This window comes from Thermobia domestica, chromosome 8 (genome assembly GCF_964235325.1).
Source record: "Thermobia domestica chromosome 8, izTheDome1.hap1.1, whole genome shotgun sequence".
NCBI classification, from domain to species: Eukaryota; Metazoa; Arthropoda; class Insecta; order Zygentoma; family Lepismatidae; genus Thermobia; species Thermobia domestica.
The window spans coordinates 171,621,928-171,643,447 of record NC_137461.1 but is presented as its reverse complement, the minus strand read 5'-3'; the positions used below and the strand labels follow the sequence as shown (position 1 = coordinate 171,643,447).

The following is a 21,520-nucleotide window of genomic DNA, read 5'->3' as shown; positions in this document are numbered from 1 at the left end:
GCATTGTGTTGGGCATCCAAGAAAACACCCTGATACCAAAACTGAAGCGTCTATCTCAAGAAATAGTACTTTAAACTTTCTGCAAAATCTGTTCAATTTTGAACTTTTAACGTTTATAATTCGAACACGCTTGCGATCGAAGATTTCTCCGGTTGCCTAATTGTTTCATATGTAAAAATGCGTCAACTGAGCATAATATCGATACGATGTCAGAGTAACACCCCGCGACCTTCCCTAGTTAGTATTTTAAAAAATCATAAAACCGTACAGCTTGAATTCTTTATATATAAGGAAAAGAAAGTATGTGTAGCTTCAGTTTAGAAACGCATCATTCCTGTAGAAATGCAAATCCTTTTTCTACTCCGGAGCTGCAGTGGTTCCGTGGTAGAGTATTGACATCTGGTACATGGGGTCGCTGGTTCGATCCAAGCTTTGCCAGGTGGGCTTTATGGTAGACAAACACCATGTGTGTGTGGGTTTTCTCGGGGTTTCCCGTGTGCTCCTACTTTTCTCATTCTACCATTTCATTCATTCTTATCACCATCTCGTTTAGACTACATAGCATAACCGAGAAACACGAATGTTTTTTTTTTTTTTCTGTAACGTCCTATCATTGTGCTCCGAAGGAAAGGTAGACGATGATGATGACAACAAACTAGAGAATTCATACTTAAGCTTATTGTCGAAGATCATGTGATATATGAAGTACAACAATCAAGATGCAAAAACAAGTACTTGCAAAACACTTGGAGAAATGAAGTAGGTTAAATATACTAGCAGATTTTAATAAAATTAGCAGGAAAATAGCTCTGTAGATAGATTACCTCTGGCGCACGAAATCGCTGGTTCGATTCCATTTCTCGTCAGGAAGACTTTATGTAGGGGACACAGTGAGCATGAATTTTCTCGGTATTTTCTCACTTTCTTCAGTCCACCATTTCGACAATTATAATTAATGCTCCTTTTAGATTCGGAGTATAATAGTGGAGTATTAAACTAGAAAATTTCAAATAACGCCTTTGGCACCCTAACACCCGTGCTAATCATGTAGCTTTACTTGCTAAGGGCCTTATGTAGAGTCCCACTGATTCTTGATTAATGCCATACTACAAAGTTCAACTAATATATGTTTCCTGCAGTAGTCAGGCATTTAGTATGATGCAAATCATACCTCAGAACGATTCTGCATAAGGCACTATAAGTCTCAGATTTCTCATTCCACCTGGATTGTGGAATAAATCTGTCTGTGCAAGTAAGTAAACTAGTAAAAGTTGATAATAGTTTTCATTTAACGCAGCTTAAGCCGCATTTGGTCCAGAAAACGCTGGAATTTTAGCCATGATGATTATACCCTCTAAAGTAAAGTTTGCACTGGGAAATTCAAGTTACAAAATATATGCACTGGGGAACACAACTTACCAAATACCTGCACGGGAATACAACTTACAAAATACAAGGAACTAAGTCTGTTTTGTTGAAAAGATCGGATTTGTGTAATGGTTTTGTATTTTTATACTTATTCTTAATTTGCACCTTTGAGACATCTAGTTATAGATAAATGTGTAATATTTCTGCCATTTGCTGAGAAATTTTTCCCATAAATGTAGTTTTAGTTGCCCCTAAATGCAGTTTGAGTCGAATTTTGACCATGAAATCCTGGAATATTATCCATGATATTAAAGCCTCTAAAGTAGAGCTGCACCGAGGATTGTAACTTCGCTTATAAAACACCATTTTTGAACATACTAACATGTAAGAATCTGTTTTGTCCTACGAGTATGTAATGATTTTGTATTTGTACACATATTCTTAATCTGCACCGTAGAGGCATCTAGTTATAAATAAATGGGGATACGGCTGTTTCGGTGTAGGACGTTTTGGTGCAGGGCGTTTCGGTGTACGGATGTCTTGGTGTAAGGACGTTTAGGTGTGAGGCTGGTTCGGTGTAAAAGTTCCCAATGTTTACACCGAAATGTCCACTCTTCAAAATGAAAATAATTCGTTAGGGAGAAATAAATTCATGAAGTAGAAATATAAGTTAATAAATAAAATAAAAATTAAATGCTGCTGTAATTGGCAGGGTTACTTATTTATAGTGAGTCCCCTCGCTTCACTCTATCTCAAAACTTCTTATATCCTTAAATGTTATAATTCTGAATTGATTGGGAAAACGTTTTACGGTAATGATATATAGTAAAAAAGTGTGTGATGCATAAATATTGTGTACACCACACACACCTTATTACGGAATTAACTGTGCACAAATCGCAAAATGCTGCACAATCTTTGAAAGAAAATTTTCAAACACAGGTGATTTTTCTTCCAAATAACCGCTTTTATATTATGCATACCCAATAAGATTAGCAAATCTAGAAGAAAACTGATTATGAATGAGTGATGGGATCTTAATTATATTATTACGGAGATGTAAATTCGTTATAGTTGTAGAGAAGGACAGTGTCAGAAAAATGTCTCAAGAAATTTTTTTTAACGGCCTAAAGAACACAACAAGAGGCTGAATCCTACCAGTTGTTCCTGCAGAAATGGTTTCTATTATGAGTTACTCTTTTGTTCTTAAAATAGGTTCAAAGTTGATGAATTGTGACCACTCCACGAAGCTAATAACAAAATGGACTTTGCATTAGACGCTTGAAGAAAATTCTCTTGGAACCATGATCTCACAAGACTTGATGTTAATTTTTTCCGGATTTGACGCTTTCACAAGGATATTTTCAAATTTAAAGAGGTTATGTTGGACTATAAGACCAAATGTTCCATTGCTTCCCTACAAAACAATTAACAGTGGTGATAAAAAAACACTATTTGCAGAAATTAAAGGCTGTATAGCTACGAGTCATAGAATTTACTGACTGTGCCACACTTTCTACTGTTTGTATCCCTGTAAACACTAGAGTAGGTCCCGTCTGCATTTCCAAATTAAACCGTATTGATCAGAGTTATAAATATTTTCTTTTCCAATAACACGTTTTGCTTCACATTCGCGACAAATGCATTGGCACTGGCTTCTAACTTTTTTGGCTATAGATTTAATCAAATGTCCTATTAAAATAAGTACAGAAAGGGTTTCAAATCAGTCTGCACCTTCTCCCAGAGCCTCTGCGAATTATAATTGTTCTTGGCTAACTGCAGAACATTTCAAACCAGAAGACTATCTGTAATTATAATCATCATATTGGATACGCCAATTTGAATTTTATAATTTTAACACCAGGTTCTGAATCACCTGTCCTAAAACCCACTTGGCAGTAAGCTGTCCGTATCATTTAATCTTCTATTTTAATGATTATTTTCTATTTATGCTTGTAGGCCACCTCCAACGTTTAAAGGGTGGTTTCTACCCTTAAACCCGCACCATTTCCAAAATAATAATAATAATAATTAAAAAAAAAAAAAGTGACGATTATTTTTTGATATTCTACAAGTATGCAAAGTTTCATTCAAATCAGTAAATTACACTTCCGTAAGTCTCTTTGTTAGTGCTGTTCAAATGGAAGAAATAAGTTAATTGGCGGACATGAAGTCAAAACAAAGAAAAAATACGCCTATGTTACGAAGAGACTGAGCAACGTTTGTGAAATTTACCAATCTGATGATGTATACAGTCTTTAAAGGAATTGAGTACAATTTTAGATTCTGAGTTGAGTGATTCTATGTAATTTTATTTTATTTTTTTTTTCAACAAAATTCCTTTGAGGTATTATTCAGTTTGTATATATTATTACTATGACTCAGGAACTTTATGTATATATTTATTGCTATTTAGAAATGATGCTCAATACTTTGCAGTAAATTTGATTTTTGAATTAGATTTGATTATTATTCTATAAAACTCGCCTATGGACACCTCTGAATCGAAATTACTGTTACGAATGGATTGGTGTTGTATTATCATCCTGTCTCAATAACAATGTTAATCAGTTTACACTATTGCAGAGTGGCTACACTATGACACTTCATGACTGTTCATTACAAACATACGATTAATGCAATCAAATATTAGGCTATACACCGAAACGTCCTTTACAGCCAAGCGTCCTTACACCGTAACGCCCGTACACCGAAACACCCTAGACCCAAATAAATGTATAACGTTTCACTGCTGTTTTCTGAGAAATTATTACTATAAAAATGATATAACTTTCCCCTAAATGCAAACTGAGTTGCACTTTGACCAGAAAACGTTGGAATTTTAGCCATGATATTAAGTCTCTAAAGTAGAGATACGCCAAGGATTGCAACTACGCTTGTAAAATATCATTCTTGAGCGTACTGAGAGTCTGTTTTGTCCAAAAGACGAAATTTATGTAATGATTTTGTATTAGCATACGTATTCTTAATCTCCCCCTGTAAAGACATCTAGTTTGATAGAAATATATGCATAACGTTTCGTGAGTTGGAAAAATCATATTTGATCAAATAATTCATATATTAAAGCAGGCAGTAATGAGTAAAATGGAAATAAAACCTCTCATTTTTCTACGTAGTAAATCATGTATAAAACGTGATCGTGTCTAAACACTTTTTTATCCGTAACTCATGCGGCAACATCGCATGTGTTGCAATGTGCTCTGCCATCTAGTGAGAAAGTTTTACCCTAAAGGTGACTAGCGATCCAGCTTAATTTCGTCAGTGGCAATTAATATCGATTTTCAAACTTCGCTACAACATTACGTATCACAATTGTATAATTTTTAAAAAGTAACGTACACCAGAGGAAATTAGAATAGCCTATTACTACTATACTACCACCTTGTTGTGCAATTTGAAAAGAGTAACAGAATAATAGATACATTATAGGTCATGGAGTCATGGTCATTCGTACGACCAATTTGGTTATTGGTATTTAATACGAATTATCCTTATTCTGAAACATATTTGGTTTCCTTTCATCAAAAATGTATATGTAAAGGTCTACAATGTACAAGATTTCAAACATACTCACTCGACTTAAGTGTCCAATGATTTTTGGTACCAAACCAGCATCAATAACAGCTTGAACCTGATGCTGATTTCCTGCGGTAATATTAGAAAGGAACCACACGGCTTCCTACAAAAAGAGCAAAATATAGTTAAAAAATATATATTCAATTCCTAATTACCACATTTTACAAACAATTATAATAAAACCAATTTGTTGGTGAGTATTTTCTTATAAAGCACATTGGAACAAAAGTTTTGCACAAGCCTAGGTGTAAAAATCATATAATGATGAACGGGACAGAATCTTACAAACATTGCTATAGGTAATTCCTCACAAACTAATTACCTATTTATGCAGTCGGCCAACTATGATGTATTCGATTTAAAACAGTCAAGTGTGCGATCTGCAATCGGAAAAAAAATGAAATGAAATCTTTAAGTTTAACGTCTCACGGTTATGCCGGTTAGGCGAAAGGAGACGGTGATAATGAGAAATGAGTGAAATGGTGGAATGAAGAAAGTGGGAGGAAACGGGAGAACCCCGAGAAAACCCACGAGCACGGTGTTTGTCCACCACAAAGTCCACACGGCGCGAGCTGGGATCGAACCAGGGACCCCAAGCACCAGAGGTGAACGCTCTACCACTGAGCCACCGCGCCCCCATTTTAATAGCATTTGAATTGTTTAGCGACGTGATACAAGTCCGATAAATAAGATAATCCTGATAAGATTTGAAACCTCATAGGTACGCTCGATAGGGAATAGAGCCGGTTCTGTCGTACATAAAACACGTGCAGTTGCACAGGGCGATAAATTTTAGGAAGCGACGAAAAAGGCATACAAATGCAAAATTGAAAAATATTATTTAGAATAAATACTATTTCTTTGGATCTGACTTCATGATTATGTGAATTAAATTTATCAACCTAAGCCGTCTCTAAACATTACCTTCATAAATCATGTTTACGTTGCATTTCTTTATGGTCGCGTCGTGTTTACAGTGCTAATACATAACGCGACGTGGCAAAACATGTCATTTCCAGATTTGAGTAAGCACATTTTCAATTCGATTGTAAAAGTGGCTTTTACTCAAGTTTAAAAAACGGCGACATTTACCAAATTTGCGAATTAAAGTAATATAGTCTTAATGTATATAAAGTTATGTTAAATTTTTCATTTTTATACGTCGTCATACTGATTTTGTCTTTACGAATTAGCGTGTTACAGTCACACAGATTTTAGTTGCTTTTTGGAAAGAATCCAGCCAAGTCGATTTTGCTGTGGACCTATAGTCTGTAAGGTAATGTTCAAGTATTCTAATGTTCTGTTTTTAAATATACGACAAACTGATAATCAGTAGACTCAAATACAGAGTATTCATAAAAACACTATCATACTTTAAAGTGGTATTACGTCGCTTTGGATAATCGTATTTAAATGAAATTGATCACATTTGACACAAGAACTAAAATTTTCTTAAAGATTTTCCCTGTTAATATGGATCTGTCTTACGGTAATCATATCATCATTGTCCAAGAAATTCTCGTTTACATTTCAACAAATTTAGTTGCTCGTTAAAATCACACATTCGCTTTTGATGACACCAAAACATACGACATTCCAATGTTCTAAATGATAATGTTTATTATACTTCTTATGACAAACCTCACACTAGCTACAATTGAAACAAGCTGTAAATTCTGTATTACATTATAATGCTCATTTACAAAGAGTAAATTTAAAGATTTTTTTTACATCGTCAGCTCGTGGTCCTTCATTCATAATATCACTTCAAGAAAATGAATTGTACAGAGTGATTTTTAAATTCACATATTTCAGGAATTCCACCACCATTGCTTAATTCCACGTTAATTGCTTTACATAGGTCTCCTGCTTCGTTCTCTATTGCATATTTATTTTGTTTTTGATATTTAACACTCTCGCAACTACAAGTGCGCGTCCTAAACACATCATGTAACAACTCCTTTTTTGACTTTATAAATTCATTAATATTCATAATCCTGCGTTTTGTTTGACCTTGTCCTCTCGGCATCCTCACATGATCGAAGTTTACTACATACTTTTCATTAGTGAGAAAGGCTCATTGTTTCGTAGTACACATTCAAAATTCATCCATAATATGTCTGATGTTAAGTTTTTTGCTTTTCTAAACGAAAGCCAAAGAGGTCGCAGCGATATTCACGCTAACCCGTTCATGTGCTTGTAAATTTCGTAGAAGATAATTTAATAGTTCACATAAATATTATGAATTTTCGTAAATGAGTAAGGAAAAGGATCAAGATTACCCTTATAGTTCTACCTTCCATGATATATCGTTATATCGTCTGTTGTCTTCTCGTTTCCTCTATGGTCTGAAATCTATTGTTTTCATCATTATGATTACTATTTCCATACCTTACTTTTATTGTTTCATTTGCACTTTGAATATATTCACGCATGATTTTATTTGGTCGCTTTTCTATTTCTTCGTAATTCGAAGTTACTGTATGGTTCAAATTATTATTTTCGTACTGTTACGGGATATGAAGTCAGGACAAGCTAGGACATCTTTATTTCATGTGGAAATTCAACCAGTCATCAATGGAAGCCAAGCAGCCTTCAAGAGTTCACTGCCTGATGTTATTAACACCAATATTCTGTTGTACGTCGCTAGCAGAATTTATATCAAAAGATTAATTAACTATTGCTTTGCTGTTATTGAGGAAGTCTTTGTACTTGTAATTTGTAATAAGCCTTGGTAGCAACTTCCTATTACCTTTTGCCTACCAAACAGTCTCACACGCGATGCTTTTAATTTGCTTTGTTAGATCAATTGCTTCTCTCAATTGGTTCGACCTCATTGGCCCCTCATAGCCAGGCTACTGCAAGACATTGTCCGTTTCGTTCGTTTACCCACGACACGATGTTACAACAAGGAAGTAATAACTACAGAAGTAAATACTTTGACTCAGGTGAGTCTCCTTTTGGTTCGTTTACCTGTCAACGATAGCAATTTCAGGAGCAAGTTTACGAGTTTGTGTTGAGTCGACGACATGTAGAAACATGGACTTGGTCAATGTCAGTTTTGGGTAATCGACCACGCTCAGGAAACTCTGTGGTGTCACCATCATCTCATTCTGACGTCAGAGGGACAGTCAGGTCACAAGCAATTGAGAGGGCACGATCTGGGTCTTTGGATCTCAACCACGACGCGAGACACATCGGAGTCTCCCTGCCTTTGGGGTCCGGCATTCAATGCCATGGTTGATTGTCGGACAAGTTTTCATCATGGATTTCATCAGGACAACCCAACCTGCAAGTCACTGGAACTTTGAGGACTGCGCCTAAACATCACCTATCAGTAAAAAGAAGAAGATTGGAACTACTTCGAATTAGGGTAAGACTGTTCAAAATTAGTTGCTATTCCTTTGTTTACCATCTATTCCTTAACGCCCTTATTGCTACCAATTTTCAATAAAAATGCATTGGTTACTTTCAAATTATTGTAACACTAAATTCATATTCATTATCTTGTCTAATTTTGCTCATTGTTCTAGTCGCCTAAGACTAGTGGGGGAGTCGCCCCCATTTAGTATGTGCTTTATTGCTATAAATTTGGTATTGTTATCCCGCACCTCTTAGGTGCCTCTCGTTTATATCCCAACAGTTAAGTGGTGTCGGAACAGTACACTATTCTCTAATACCACTTACATTATGGTTGGATATATTACTTCTTTTTCCGACTTTGAAAATAAATTATTCACCCATTTTTCTATTTAAGCACGGTAAAATTCTTCTTGTTCTTTTCCTTGCACAGCGTCTTCTTCTAATATATCTACTACTGACGGATAGGCTTCTTCTTGTTTAAGATATTTCACTAGATCTTCCAGGTCTGAATATGGAAAACATATTTTCCTTCTTTCACGTTATCTTCCTTTTCTATTAATCCCATGATCAAAGCATACTTTTCATGTGACGATTCTTCTTTTTGTATACTATTTTCTTTGATTTCTTCCGTTTCATGTACTATTGACTATGGCCCCTGAAGTTCATCATTTTCTTGATCTCCCTTTTGCCTTCATTTTCAACTATTTCTTCTTTATTGTCATATTTGTCTTCATCCTTTCGTGTTAATTCATCTTTTTCATCTTCAATTAAGATGTTGTTCTCTTTTGATTGAATTTTCACATTTATATTTTTTAGTAACTGTTGTGTACTTTTACCACATTCTTTTTCTTCACCTTTTTCTATAAACTTCGTAATATCTCATAATAGTTCTTGAGTGTTTCTTGACTTCTCTTCATTTTATATTTCTTAAAATGATAAGGTAATAAGAAAGGAAACTTCCGGAATAAGGAATACACACCTTTCTGTTTTTACGATCATACAAAATAATACCTTATATAATATTTAGTTAACATCACGCAGGTTTATTAACTGTACATTCGAACACACCTTATAATGCTTAACCCTTATCCGGGCAACCGGGGCCTCTCAGGCCCAGTAGCTTCATTTTTCTAAAATTTCTCAATAACCATACATATTTCGAAGACATAAAATACTGAATTCTTCTATCTTTCGTCGAAGTTAAAATCATGAACATATCGAGTTGGTAAAGCTTTTTTTTTTTTTTTTTTTTTTAATTTGAAAATCTTTTCCTAACGTAACCGGGCAACCGGGGCCTAGGAGGCCCCGTATAACTTTAGTGAAATTCCTGTCAAATATTAGATCAAATTGTCACATAATTATATATTGAACACGTGACTATTGTAACCTTTAGTCGGAACAGTATGCGGCAACAGACATTGAATTTTGAGTGTTCTGCACTTAAAATATATACTGGGCCTGACAGGCCCCGGTTGCCCGTTTACGTTACAAAAATGTCTGGACCGGATTTGCTATTCTGCTTGGTCGGCTTACAAAAGCGTGACACGAAGTTTCGCTACTTGACAAAAATATATACCGGTACATTCTAGGCTAGTCTGAACAGTAAGTGACAATAGGTATTGATTTTGTGTATTCTGCACTTAAAATATATACTGGGCCTCACAGGCCCCGGTTGCCCGTTTACGTTACAAAAATGTCTTGCCCGGATAAGGGTTAAAATATTAATGCCAAAATAATGAATGTGTGATTTGATTTTAGTTACTAATGTCTTGTCTTAGAGAGTTATTTAAAAGACACTTTCTTTTCAAGAATTCAGCAAGTATTTATCTCCAAGGACTGAAACCATTTATCTCCTGGGAAGTATAAATTTCTTTCTCGATTTTCTCCGTGTAATTTACAAGGTAACAGCTAACTGTTACGTGCTTATCATTTAGCTGGGAATGAATATGTTAGAGGTTTATCCTCATTATAACCAGTATCGGGTTTTCTTTTTGTGTGATATGAATCCTATAGAGGGTTCCTTTCTCTATATGCACAGACTAAGTACTACTCAGATTCTCGTTTTTGAGACAATTCTATCCCACATACCCTTTCTGCAGCTCCCATCAAGTGAAATTTTGTAGTGCACAACTTTACGAATGACGATACTAAGTTTTGATTCTCGTTTCTGAGGCAATTCTAGCGTAAATTAATATATCACACACCTCTTTTCCCAGCTCCAACCAAATGGACTTTTCATGATAGGAATAAACTGAGTTGAGATTTTCATTTCTGAGATTTCTAACCAAAATTAATGTCTCACATATTCCTTTTAACCAAGAACAAACCAATGGGAATATGCAAAGCAAAGTAAATTGGAAGCTGCAACAGTGTGGTAGAGAATGGGAGTCAAAAAGTAACTTTTTTTTTGTCTTCTTAGTTCATATCCAGTAATATAGCAATAGAGTGTATTTTCCCTCAGATGTTAACACTTGATGACTAACCAGCGGAGTTTCCTTCCTTCTTGCTAAAATTACTGGAGGAAGACCCTTTTCAATGCTTAGACGCGGTCAGTGACCTTCAAGGTCATTCTCCCTCTCACACCTAAGTTACAACGAACGCATTATTAAAAAACAAGATTGATATCTTTCCCATAGGGTTTCATATAATTCATCTTAACTGCCAAAGCGTAGTGAGCTATTACAAATTGTTGGAAATAGTCCAGTCCCTTAATATCGCAGTGATTGCCATAGGAGAATCAAGGTTAAAACCCAGAATGAACCCTTCGCTCATTCAAATTGATGGCTATAATCTGTTTCGTGCAGATCGTAGTCAAACGGGCTGGGGAGGTGTTTGTACATTTGCAACAAATGATACAGAATGCGAAGTTCTAGACAATTCTACACCTGAACACAACAACAATCCTGAGTATTTACTGCTTGAGATGAACATTAATAAATACAAAATAGCCATCTGCATTATAGACCCACTAGTGCTCATATGCTATCAGTGACTGAGGAAGCTCTTTCCATCGACTTCTTAGCCTATGAAGATATCATAGTTTTAGGTGATATCAATGCAGACTTTAATAAGAAAAAACTATGCGAAAACAAAAGATGCATCGGCAATGTTCGAATCACTCAATCTGTCGGTTTTACCATTTTACTCTACACATCACACTAAACGTTCACATTCCTGGATTGATCACAGTTAGGGGCAGGAGTTTTTCGCAAGTTGCGAAATCGCGAAAGCTTTCCTACAAAGCCGGGAGTTGGTTTTCCAACGAACTACGTCAGATTGAGTAAGGAAATAGGTATTTTGAAGTCGCGACAAAATGCGATAACTGACATTTTGAGCGAAATGTGCCGCAAAACGCGACAAATTGCGAATTTTTAAAAACGTCAATTTCAGTTGTTAAAATACAGAAATAAAAAGTACAATTTTTCAAAGGGGAGAAAAATTTAAACTTAAATAACTTGTGCTTGTCGGCAATATGGCTTCCAATAACAAATACTGACTGTGAAAGTTTTATTTTATTTTATTTTTTTAATACAGCTTGATAATCAATGATAGAAAGCTACAAATGAAAGAAGAAAATGTTGAAACATGCAACATGCTGCACTTTTAATCAGAATAATAATTTGCGGACGAGATACACTACTGCACTAATGTATTGTATGTATGTGTTTTTACATGTATATATGTTTCCGGTTTATAACTAATACAATGTATGATGTTTTGTGATGGCAATTGTGATGATACTGTGCTACTGTATTTTAAGTTTTTGGACTTGTAAAAGAAGAAAGAAGTAATTTGTTATTAGTAACTGCATAAAGAATAACTTCATTGTTCTAAGTAGCATTATTGATATATTGCTTATTACTTATATTGGGCTTACATTAGAATTTGTATAATTTATATTAGAGTTTGTAAAGTAATTTACTTAGCGACAAAATGACAAATTTTATATCTCAAAATGCGACAAAATACGAAATTTTTAATTTCAAATTGCGAAAAACTTCCCCTAATCACAGTGCAGTATCAAAACCCAGCAAATGCAACATGGTCAGTTGCACCAGGAATATCTAAGCACGATCTTTTGTTTCTTTCCTACTCAGTACGTGTTCCGAAATATTAACCTAAAATTATATCGTATAGAGACTTTAAAAATCTCGACCATGTAGATTTATTGCATGATGCAGCCACTCGGCCGTGGGCTGACATATTATTAATTCCAAATTTGGAAGATAAAATTTTTGAATTTAAAAAATGTTACTTGGTTTACACGACAAACATGCACCTGTTCGCACTGTGCGAGCTAAACGAAAACCAGCACCATGGATTACTTCTGAAATAACAGATTATATGTCAACTCGCGATTCATGTTTTCGGAAATTTAAGAGAACACGCAATACTGAAGACGGGCATAACAAAACAAAACAAATGTTAAGAAATGCACAGTATAAGTACATTCGTAACCTAAACAGTGAAAATTTAAATGCCAAGGAAATATGACAAAATTTTTGGAGACAAGGTTAGGAAGAAGGCCAAGAGAATTTAGTATCACAGACTGTAATTTAGATGATCTGAATTTACACTTCGCACACGCCGCATGTAGGCAAACCATGCAACCGAATGTTATTCCTGCTTTCAGCCCCCACACCAGAGTCAACTCGATTTGTTTTATTTCAAAAATGTTGAAAATTATGAAACAATGAAAATATTAAAAGAAATAAAAACAAGTGCTTGTGGGGTAGATGTATTCTCCATTAAATTAATAAAATTTATAACCCACACCATCGTTCCTATCATTACACATATTATCAATCAGTCACTCACAATCGGATACTTCCCTTCATCGTGGAAGTATGCGATAATGCTGCCAATACCCAAGAAACCAAATGCTTGCGAACTTAAGGACTACAGGTCCATAGCGTTATCAAAGGTCTTGGAGAAAGCTGTACATAAACGAACATAAGCTTTCTTATCTTTACATGATATTCTCGATCTCTATCAATCAGGCTTCCGTCCCAGGCACCTCCACCAATGTTTTAAAAATCACAGACGATATCAAGCACGTGCTGGATAAAGGAAGAGCCACCATCTTAACATTAATTGACGCAAGTCGCGCCTTTGATTCCCTGAATACTGAGCCCTATTGGCTAAACTGCACTCTTACAACTTTGCAACAATTACAATCCAGTGGTTTTCCTCCTACCTTAAAGGCCACCAGCAGCGCATTACTTGTGAAAATGATTATCTTCCTGGATTAAATTAACATTAGGGGTACCTCAAGGTTCCATTTTAGGACCACTAGCTTTTAGTATTTATATTAACAACATTTCCTCAGCCCTTCTTACACAGACTACCTGCAAGTTCATTTGGATTTTAAACCTTCTACTGTCCATACTGCTGTGGAAGCAATGAATATTTACAGGTTTTAGCACAATGGACTAACAAACATAATCTAGAGCTTAACCCTGAAAAAACGAAGCCCATCATTCTTTCAGCAAATAAAAGACGCTCTACAAAACTGGACGTGTCAACCCTTCCTCCCATCATGCTTAACGGTACGCAAATAGATTACGCTAATCAGGTGAGAAATCTAGGTATTACAACGGATAATCACCTGACGTGGGACGAACACGTAATTAATACAACCAAGAAAGTTTATTTTACACTGCACTCTCTTAATAAACTAAAACACTTTCTTACAGTAAAGCAAAAGACTCAATTAGTTCAGGCGCTCCTGCTTCCTATATTTCACTATTGTGATGTAGTATATAATGACTTATCCACTACGCTTTCAGCTAAACCGAAACGTATGTACACTACAACACATGCATTCAATTTATCTTTAATTGCTATCGCTACGACCATATTACCCCGGCACTGAATGAGCTTGGCTGGCTACCGCTTCATCTCTCTAGTGTTCAGTATCGTTACAAACAAGGCCCCTCCATATTTAAACAATAATTATCAATTCGTTGCCCGTCACGGCCACGTCACTAAAGATGGTAATTCTTTGCTACTCCCTAAGCATCGCACAGATAGATATGGCAAATCATTCGTGCCTACTAGTATCCGTCTCTGGAACAGTTTACCCCCCAGTGAGAAGAACTTAAAATCAAAATTTGCCCTAGTACCAAAAACTTGTTACTGCAGAACCTGTCCACTTAGTATACCCATTCTCTGATAAACATAACACAACAGTTTTGAAAAATTCTTTACAACTGATTATTATTATTATTATTATTATTATTATCGAATAGTTTTCAACTTTTTGTTATGTGAAGTCATAGTCTTCAAATTTAATCATTTTCAGAATTTTGGGAAACAAAGTGTAGCTATATTTTACAATGTTTTAATCTCTTTTCAGTTATGTATTTGCGTGTTACAAGAGTATGTCTAGTATTGTACGTCAATGTAGAAACTCGTCTGTTACGTTATCGTAAATAAATTGTATAATCTGTTTGTAAACAACTACACAACCGTCGGACAGCATGTTGAAAGATATTTCATTTTGGTGTGATGTCAGGGAGATTTTTGGTTGACCAAGATTTCATCAAAGAATCTTGGGAGCACGTGTGAGATTTCAACCAGACTATGGAAACTGTATTACAGCAATTCAGCACTTTTCAGTAGTCTCAGATTACGTCCTGAAGAGAGAGTGAAATTGGTAGTGTGAAATAGAAGATCAGAGATCTCAGCAGTACTACAACGAGAGAACTTCATTTAATGACTAGTAGAATTAACGTGGTAAAAATCTGAAATTAATACTCTGGAAGAGAGTTGAAGCTGAATATTTTGCTTTTGCCACCAGGTGATCCTACACGGCGTGAAGGTATGTACAGTGAAACCTGTCTATGTTGGCCACCACCCGTTCCATTGAAAAGTGGCCAACTTAGACAGGTGGCCAACTTATAGAAATTAAGATTGGTGTATTTTTAGAATAGGGTTATTAGTATTACTAGATTGTATAATTTTAATAAACAATGGCACAACGGCTACTTTTAAATAAGAGTAATCAAAACAATACCAGTACTAGAAAAATACTACAGTATATTTAATATATGTACTTTTCTCTTCCTGAAAGCTAGTCTGGTGCACTGAATTATTCGAATTGAAAACAAAACACAAACAACCATAAAATTGAAATGTATGTAGGCAGTTTATTGAAATTGATATTGTAGCACACTGAGTTACTCAGATTGAAAACAATAAAAGCAAAATTATAAATTGAATAACTTATATGCAGTTTATATGATTTTTTTTTCGGCAGTGACAAATATTTTCTGTAGATACCTTTTGAAAAGTAGCAAATCAGTTATTAATAACAAATTTACTCATAATGGTTCATTTCAGACGCATATATTTTATTCTTTTTTGGCACATATGCACATTCTAATTTCGTAGTTAACTACGTTTTGTTAATGAACTACAAGTGTTTCCCTTGGAGCAAAAGATATTAAAAAAAAAAAAACTTCAGGGAATTCATATCTCAAAACCTCAGCTACCTTTCGACAAGCTGTCTGGTGCCAACAGATGACAATTGAGATCGTTAGCTTTAACCTTGAGAATTCTCTGGAATTACTAAGGCTCCCCACTGATGAAAGGAGCCGATATAGCTAATGGTTTTACCAAAACAGACAGGGTAAACAAATACGTACAGCTATTTCCTGAATTCCTGCACGTCCTTTTTCTTATTCACCTCTTCTTTCACCACCCCTTTGTCAGGGTTAGTGTTTTCGTCATTGACCTCCAAGAACAAATCGTGGCAATCTATGTTTCTCTGTCTCCAGTAACAAATACAGAACATTTGGCTCTCATATGGGAATACGAGTTAAGAAAAACAACAAAACGTATTTTGCGTGGCGAAGATACGCATCACAGGATAAACATTGCTTCAATGAGGCCAACTTTCCAAGATAGACAGGTACAGAGTAATAAGTAGCGAATGTCTTACGGGAAAATGTAGGTTCAAGACGAACTAGGCCAAGATAAGCAGGTGCCCAACTTAAGAGAGGTGGCCATGTTGACAGGTTTTACTGTACCTATCAACCAGAAACCTCTCTATCAGTTTAAGCCTGACATACACATTCAAATTAATATCCTTCAGACAGGCTACACAACAACACGTTACGCACTAAATTCAAAGCTATTATGAATATACATTTACAAATTCAATGACACGTTTTCATTTTTATCACGGTTCTGTATGGCCGTTAAACAAACAGTGGTGGACATCCCCAAATCATCAACATGTCTCACTTGCACATCATAGATGCGTCAAAAGGTACTGTTAGTTCCAGATGCTAACAGGTAGAATCTTGGTTACATAAGTCGCTCTAAGAAAAATCCTACTCAATTTTGACAAAAGATAACCTAGGTTCCACAGTTAGTAATTAGGTATAAGAGAGGACCTTATGGCCCTAATCTTGCTGCTGCAGAAAAAAAGGCAATAAATAAACAAATATGAAGATTAGAATACTTTCCGGTGACAGAAGCGCCATTCGGTACGTAGTCCACCATTATGCCATCTTCGTCCACGGATGCCAGGACTTTTTTGACCGATTTCTGGGTACGGAAGTTATTGAGGAATATTTGCTTGCAATTACTGGGAAATGAAATGAAATTAATCATTGAATTAATACTCATTTTTGTCAGTAGTTTTTAGAACTCTGCGCCCGCATTACAGACTTCGGGAAGCACAAAACCTACTGTTGTGATTGACAATTTTTATAGATTTCAAAAGGAACATCTTCCTAGCTTGATGTGGTATGCAGTCTTTGAAGAAGAGAAAAAATGCAAATAAAGGCGTTCATGAAGCTATGGGAACATTTTGTGACCATGTTTTTATTCAGGTTCTACAAAGGCATTTCAGAACATTTCAGAAAACCTTCGATTTGGTTTTCTACAATAGATATCTTACTGACTAAGAACCTGCCCTCCACTGAGACATTTCCGGGGGATGAAATTAAACATTTTTACACGATTCCACAAATCAGAATATTCTTGTTTCTTGGACATTATTTTTGCAAAAAAGTCATCTAATCTGATGCTGCTCATCTTCTCTTTGTATTCTCTGAAGTCATGAGACCTCTGAATTTCAGTACAGCAAAACACATTGACACTTTACTTTCTCAGCTACAGAATCAGATATTCTATTATGCTATGATAGAATAGATATACAGTACTGCTGATCATGGGAAAGGGCCTTGCTGTGGTGAAGAAGACCTATTGAAGCACTACGCTATAAAACGTAATCCTTCCAGTCAAAGTACGGCTACAATTCAAGATGCCGGGGATTTTACAAGTGGTGAAGCCATACACATCAACAGCCTCATCTTGGTGCCCAATGGGGAAGTTAAGAATTCTACCAGCACAAAATAGTTTAATTAAACTACCCACGTGAAAGGAATTCAAAAGTCACGTGTCTCGACTCATAGTAATGGCGAACTTATACTGTAAGAACTCTAAAGAGCAAGAATAAATTATTTCATTTGTCTAACCACGATTTACGAAATGCCAGGAGAATATTTACCTTCACCACCTACAAAGAGAGATGATTGTGTCCTGTATGTATGACTGTGACTGATACTTGCAGAGGATCTACATATCAGTTACGAGTTGAGCTGATATTGAGTTTAATGTCCCTTCAACAGTGAGGCTATAAGACGAAACCTACTGATTAACGTGGAATCCGAATTACATGAACTCCCGCCGGGAATCGAACCCGGAACTCCTACGCCAAAGGAGCGTACGCTAACTGCTTAGGCACGAAGGAGCTCGCGAGTTAAATAAAATCGTCGTGAACTTCAGTGCACCACATGAACGGCTGCTGGGTGTAGACTTCCACTTGCAAGAGAGCATCACTATCGCTAGTGCTTACTTCCTATTCGCGATATTTTAAAGACTCTGGGTGCCTTAGCTCTTATTGGTTCAATAAGAAAGCAACACTTTATATCAAAGGAAAATACTGATAAAGTTAAACATATTTTTAGTTCATTGAATTGATGATTTCAGTTCTAAGCAGAGTATATAAGAAGTGGAATGCTTTGGAAACTGTAATATATTTTGGAACTAGCATATATATTTCGTAAACTTTAATATTGTCACAGCCGTACATCTTATTATTGTATTTTTCTTTTTTTTTTTAATTGAATATTATGTAATTGTTGTTGTTGGTTAATTATATTTAATTATGCTATGGGATGTTGAAAGGACGGCCGATCTCCCCTTCTTAATTGAGAAGTTACCAATTGTTTATATTGTATATATGTATGTTTTGTTTATTTCATCTGTTCAATATGTGTGTTCTTAAATCCCAATGAACAGGATATGAAAGAGATTTTGCAGATGTTTGTTAGAAAATGGTCACCAGGTCTTACACGTGATGAGGACTTAAGCACTGAATATCAATGTGTCAATTTCTTTTAATATAACAAAAAATGTGTACGAAAAGGGAAAATACTTTAGAGTTTAGGTGCGCATGCAGCTATAGTGTTGGGTGCACAAAAGGGTGTATATGGAAAGTTAACATTGGTGACCAAAGTACAAAATAGTCATAAGATCTGACGTACGTTGCAGAAACTTGTCACGTTTTTAGCATTTACTATAAATGAGATGTGTCTCCAAAAACTGATGTAACTTCGTAGACGCACGTCAGACTATAAACCTCGGGGTCCGTCGGTCAATCTCTTTTTCGGCAACTGTAAGTCTAAATTAACAGACGGACTTCAACTGTAACTTTACTTTCTTTTAATCTTCATTTTACAAATAAACTGGGATATTAAATTCGTCTCTATTATTCAAAGTGTACTTGCACCCCCGGATCTGTCTGCAGCTAAAGATTAAGAGAGATTTAATATGTTTGTTGTTTATTCACGTGTGACCGCTCGCATACTATTAATCCTGAAGTTGAATTATAAAGTACGTTCCGCTCGCGTACTGGAGCTGCAACAATATGAATGAAAGTTGTGTCTGTTATTTATCTTTATGCAGAATTAAAATAGACTGTCAAAAAAAGCTGTTTTAATTCCATGAGTTTAATGTATGAAAATGTGGTAAGAGAAAATGGTTTAGTGTATAAAAAAGTTTTCAGTTGTTTATAAATCCTGTTCAACTTAAAAGTGGAAGCTCTCCTTTTCAGGAATGTAGTACTATATGATACTGATCAAGCCACAGAATAAAAATTTTGGGTAATGGTATTTCTGAAGAACAATCCAATGATTTATTTAGAAAAACAGCAAGAGAACTTGGACACATTTCCAAACGATCATTTGAATCAGTAATTATTATCTTTCAAATAAATAAATATATAAATAAACTAACAAAAGATTTATGAGTCGTTCTAGACACAGAGCATTTTAATTTTAATTTTATTTCCAAAATTCGAACGTGAAAAAGGGTGCCATTTTTGCCGCCCTGTATCTCCGACAGTTTTTTTTCTTTCTTTTCAATTTTCTACTGAATTTTAACTGTTAAAGTCAAGAACATTTTAGACTATCAAGGTAAAATTTCTTATTTGCCTGCCTGAATTAATCTGAACTATGCCTTTGGTAATGCCAATTTTTGCTAAGAATCCATGTAGCCTACTTTGCTCTACGCGAACTCGTACCACATTGTACCGGGAAATGTACGTATAAGTACGCAACAACACTGTACTGGTTTCTTGACTCATACAAGCACTAACTATTCCTAATATTGAGACAGACGCGGCCACCTACATATGCTTTTTAGTTTCATGACTTGCTACCGACTGCCATCTGATGTTACCCAGAGAATAGATGTTGTGGCAAATGTTACACCTTGGAGAAATTTTGTCACCTGGTACTTCTCTAATCTCATGAGAAAATGTATATTATTATATATATATTTTCGTGAGAAAATATATATACACGGTGTAAAGAAAGGTTGTTTGCAACGCTTGGGAGGTGATTCTACAGATGAAAATAAGTAAAAATGTATATGTAACACAATGTCCATCTCGGCCTCCTAACCGAGTTACGGACGTCCTAAAGGGTGGGAAAATGAACTTTGAAGGCTAATTCTGACAAAACAACAAGACAGAGAAGGGCGGTGTTAGGCGGCTCAAACAGACTCTTAACATGGACTATCCAAAGATACTAAGATTAGATGTGTACAAGGCGAGCGCAAGGGATTCCCCAAAGGACGTGAAGCATGCCGCGGACATTATGAGGGCAACGTGAGGTGAGAGGATGTATGTGAAGTGCTCATGCATACAGAAACGAATAGCTGAAGTATGTATGCGTATGCAAGATCGCGGGAGAAGTGCGTGGTTGCATAACCGTACAGGAAAGAAGCGCAATTTCGACAGGTTTATTCAAAGCATGTGTTCGAGAAAGCAGAAAGGGCAGTCCGACAGTGGGGTAGGGACATACAGCGTAGGGTCGACAGTTGTGTAATTAAAAAGCGCTAATAGGGAGGTGATGCAACGTTCACGATAGAGGAACCGAAACCTGTTCCGGTGATAGTACTCGTAGAAGACAAGCTGCAGCTGATTACTACAATTGCAATACAAACAAAAATAATGAAACACTGAGTAAAGAGATTCACACAGTACGGCAAGATACCGAGGCACAGCAAAAGTTTGAACTGACATCCAAGATTCAACGTGTGATTCTGCGCATGGAGAGTGAAAGGGCAATTCGATAAGCATTTAATAATAATAATAATAATAATAATAATAATAATAATAATAATAATAATAATAATAATAATAATAATAATAATAATAATAATAAGAAGAAGAAGAAGAAGAAGAAGAAGATGATGATGATGGTGAGGAATACGAATAAAACTAATGTTTTATTGTATTAGTGTTAGTATTAGCACCGTCACTATCAGCATTGTACTAGCTACCTGTTGTCTCAAATGGACCTACATCAAACTACAATGACCTCTCTAAATATTACAGATGCATATGTAAAATATGTCATGTCTCTCTCAATGTTCTGTGCGCATGCGTAGAAAGATTCATCGAGACACTCAGTGTGTGTGTGTAGAAACTGTCCTCCATGAGCAGCATTGCACAAGTGACATCGGTTAATAACAGACTGCCTGGTACGGCCAAATACTTCCGGTGTATCGGAAATTCGCGCCGCAGCAATCGAAATATGAGCCACGAGTTCTTCGGCTGTTTGCACTAGTGTTTCATAGACAATCCGTTTCATTTCACCCCAGAGGAAGA

At 35.7% G+C, this 21,520-nt stretch overlaps 1 protein-coding gene across 1 annotated transcript in view; it reads right to left on the bottom strand.

Moving 5' to 3' along the window:
• Kap-alpha3 (karyopherin alpha3) overlaps positions 1–21,520 on the bottom strand; it is a 311,578-nt gene that overhangs the window by 113,711 nt on the left and 176,347 nt on the right. The window contains exon 8 of the mRNA XM_081769270.1: positions 4,964–5,068. Coding sequence (XP_081625396.1) covers positions 4,964–5,068 — 105 coding nt within the window. The remainder of the gene's footprint in view (positions 1–4,963; positions 5,069–21,520) is intronic.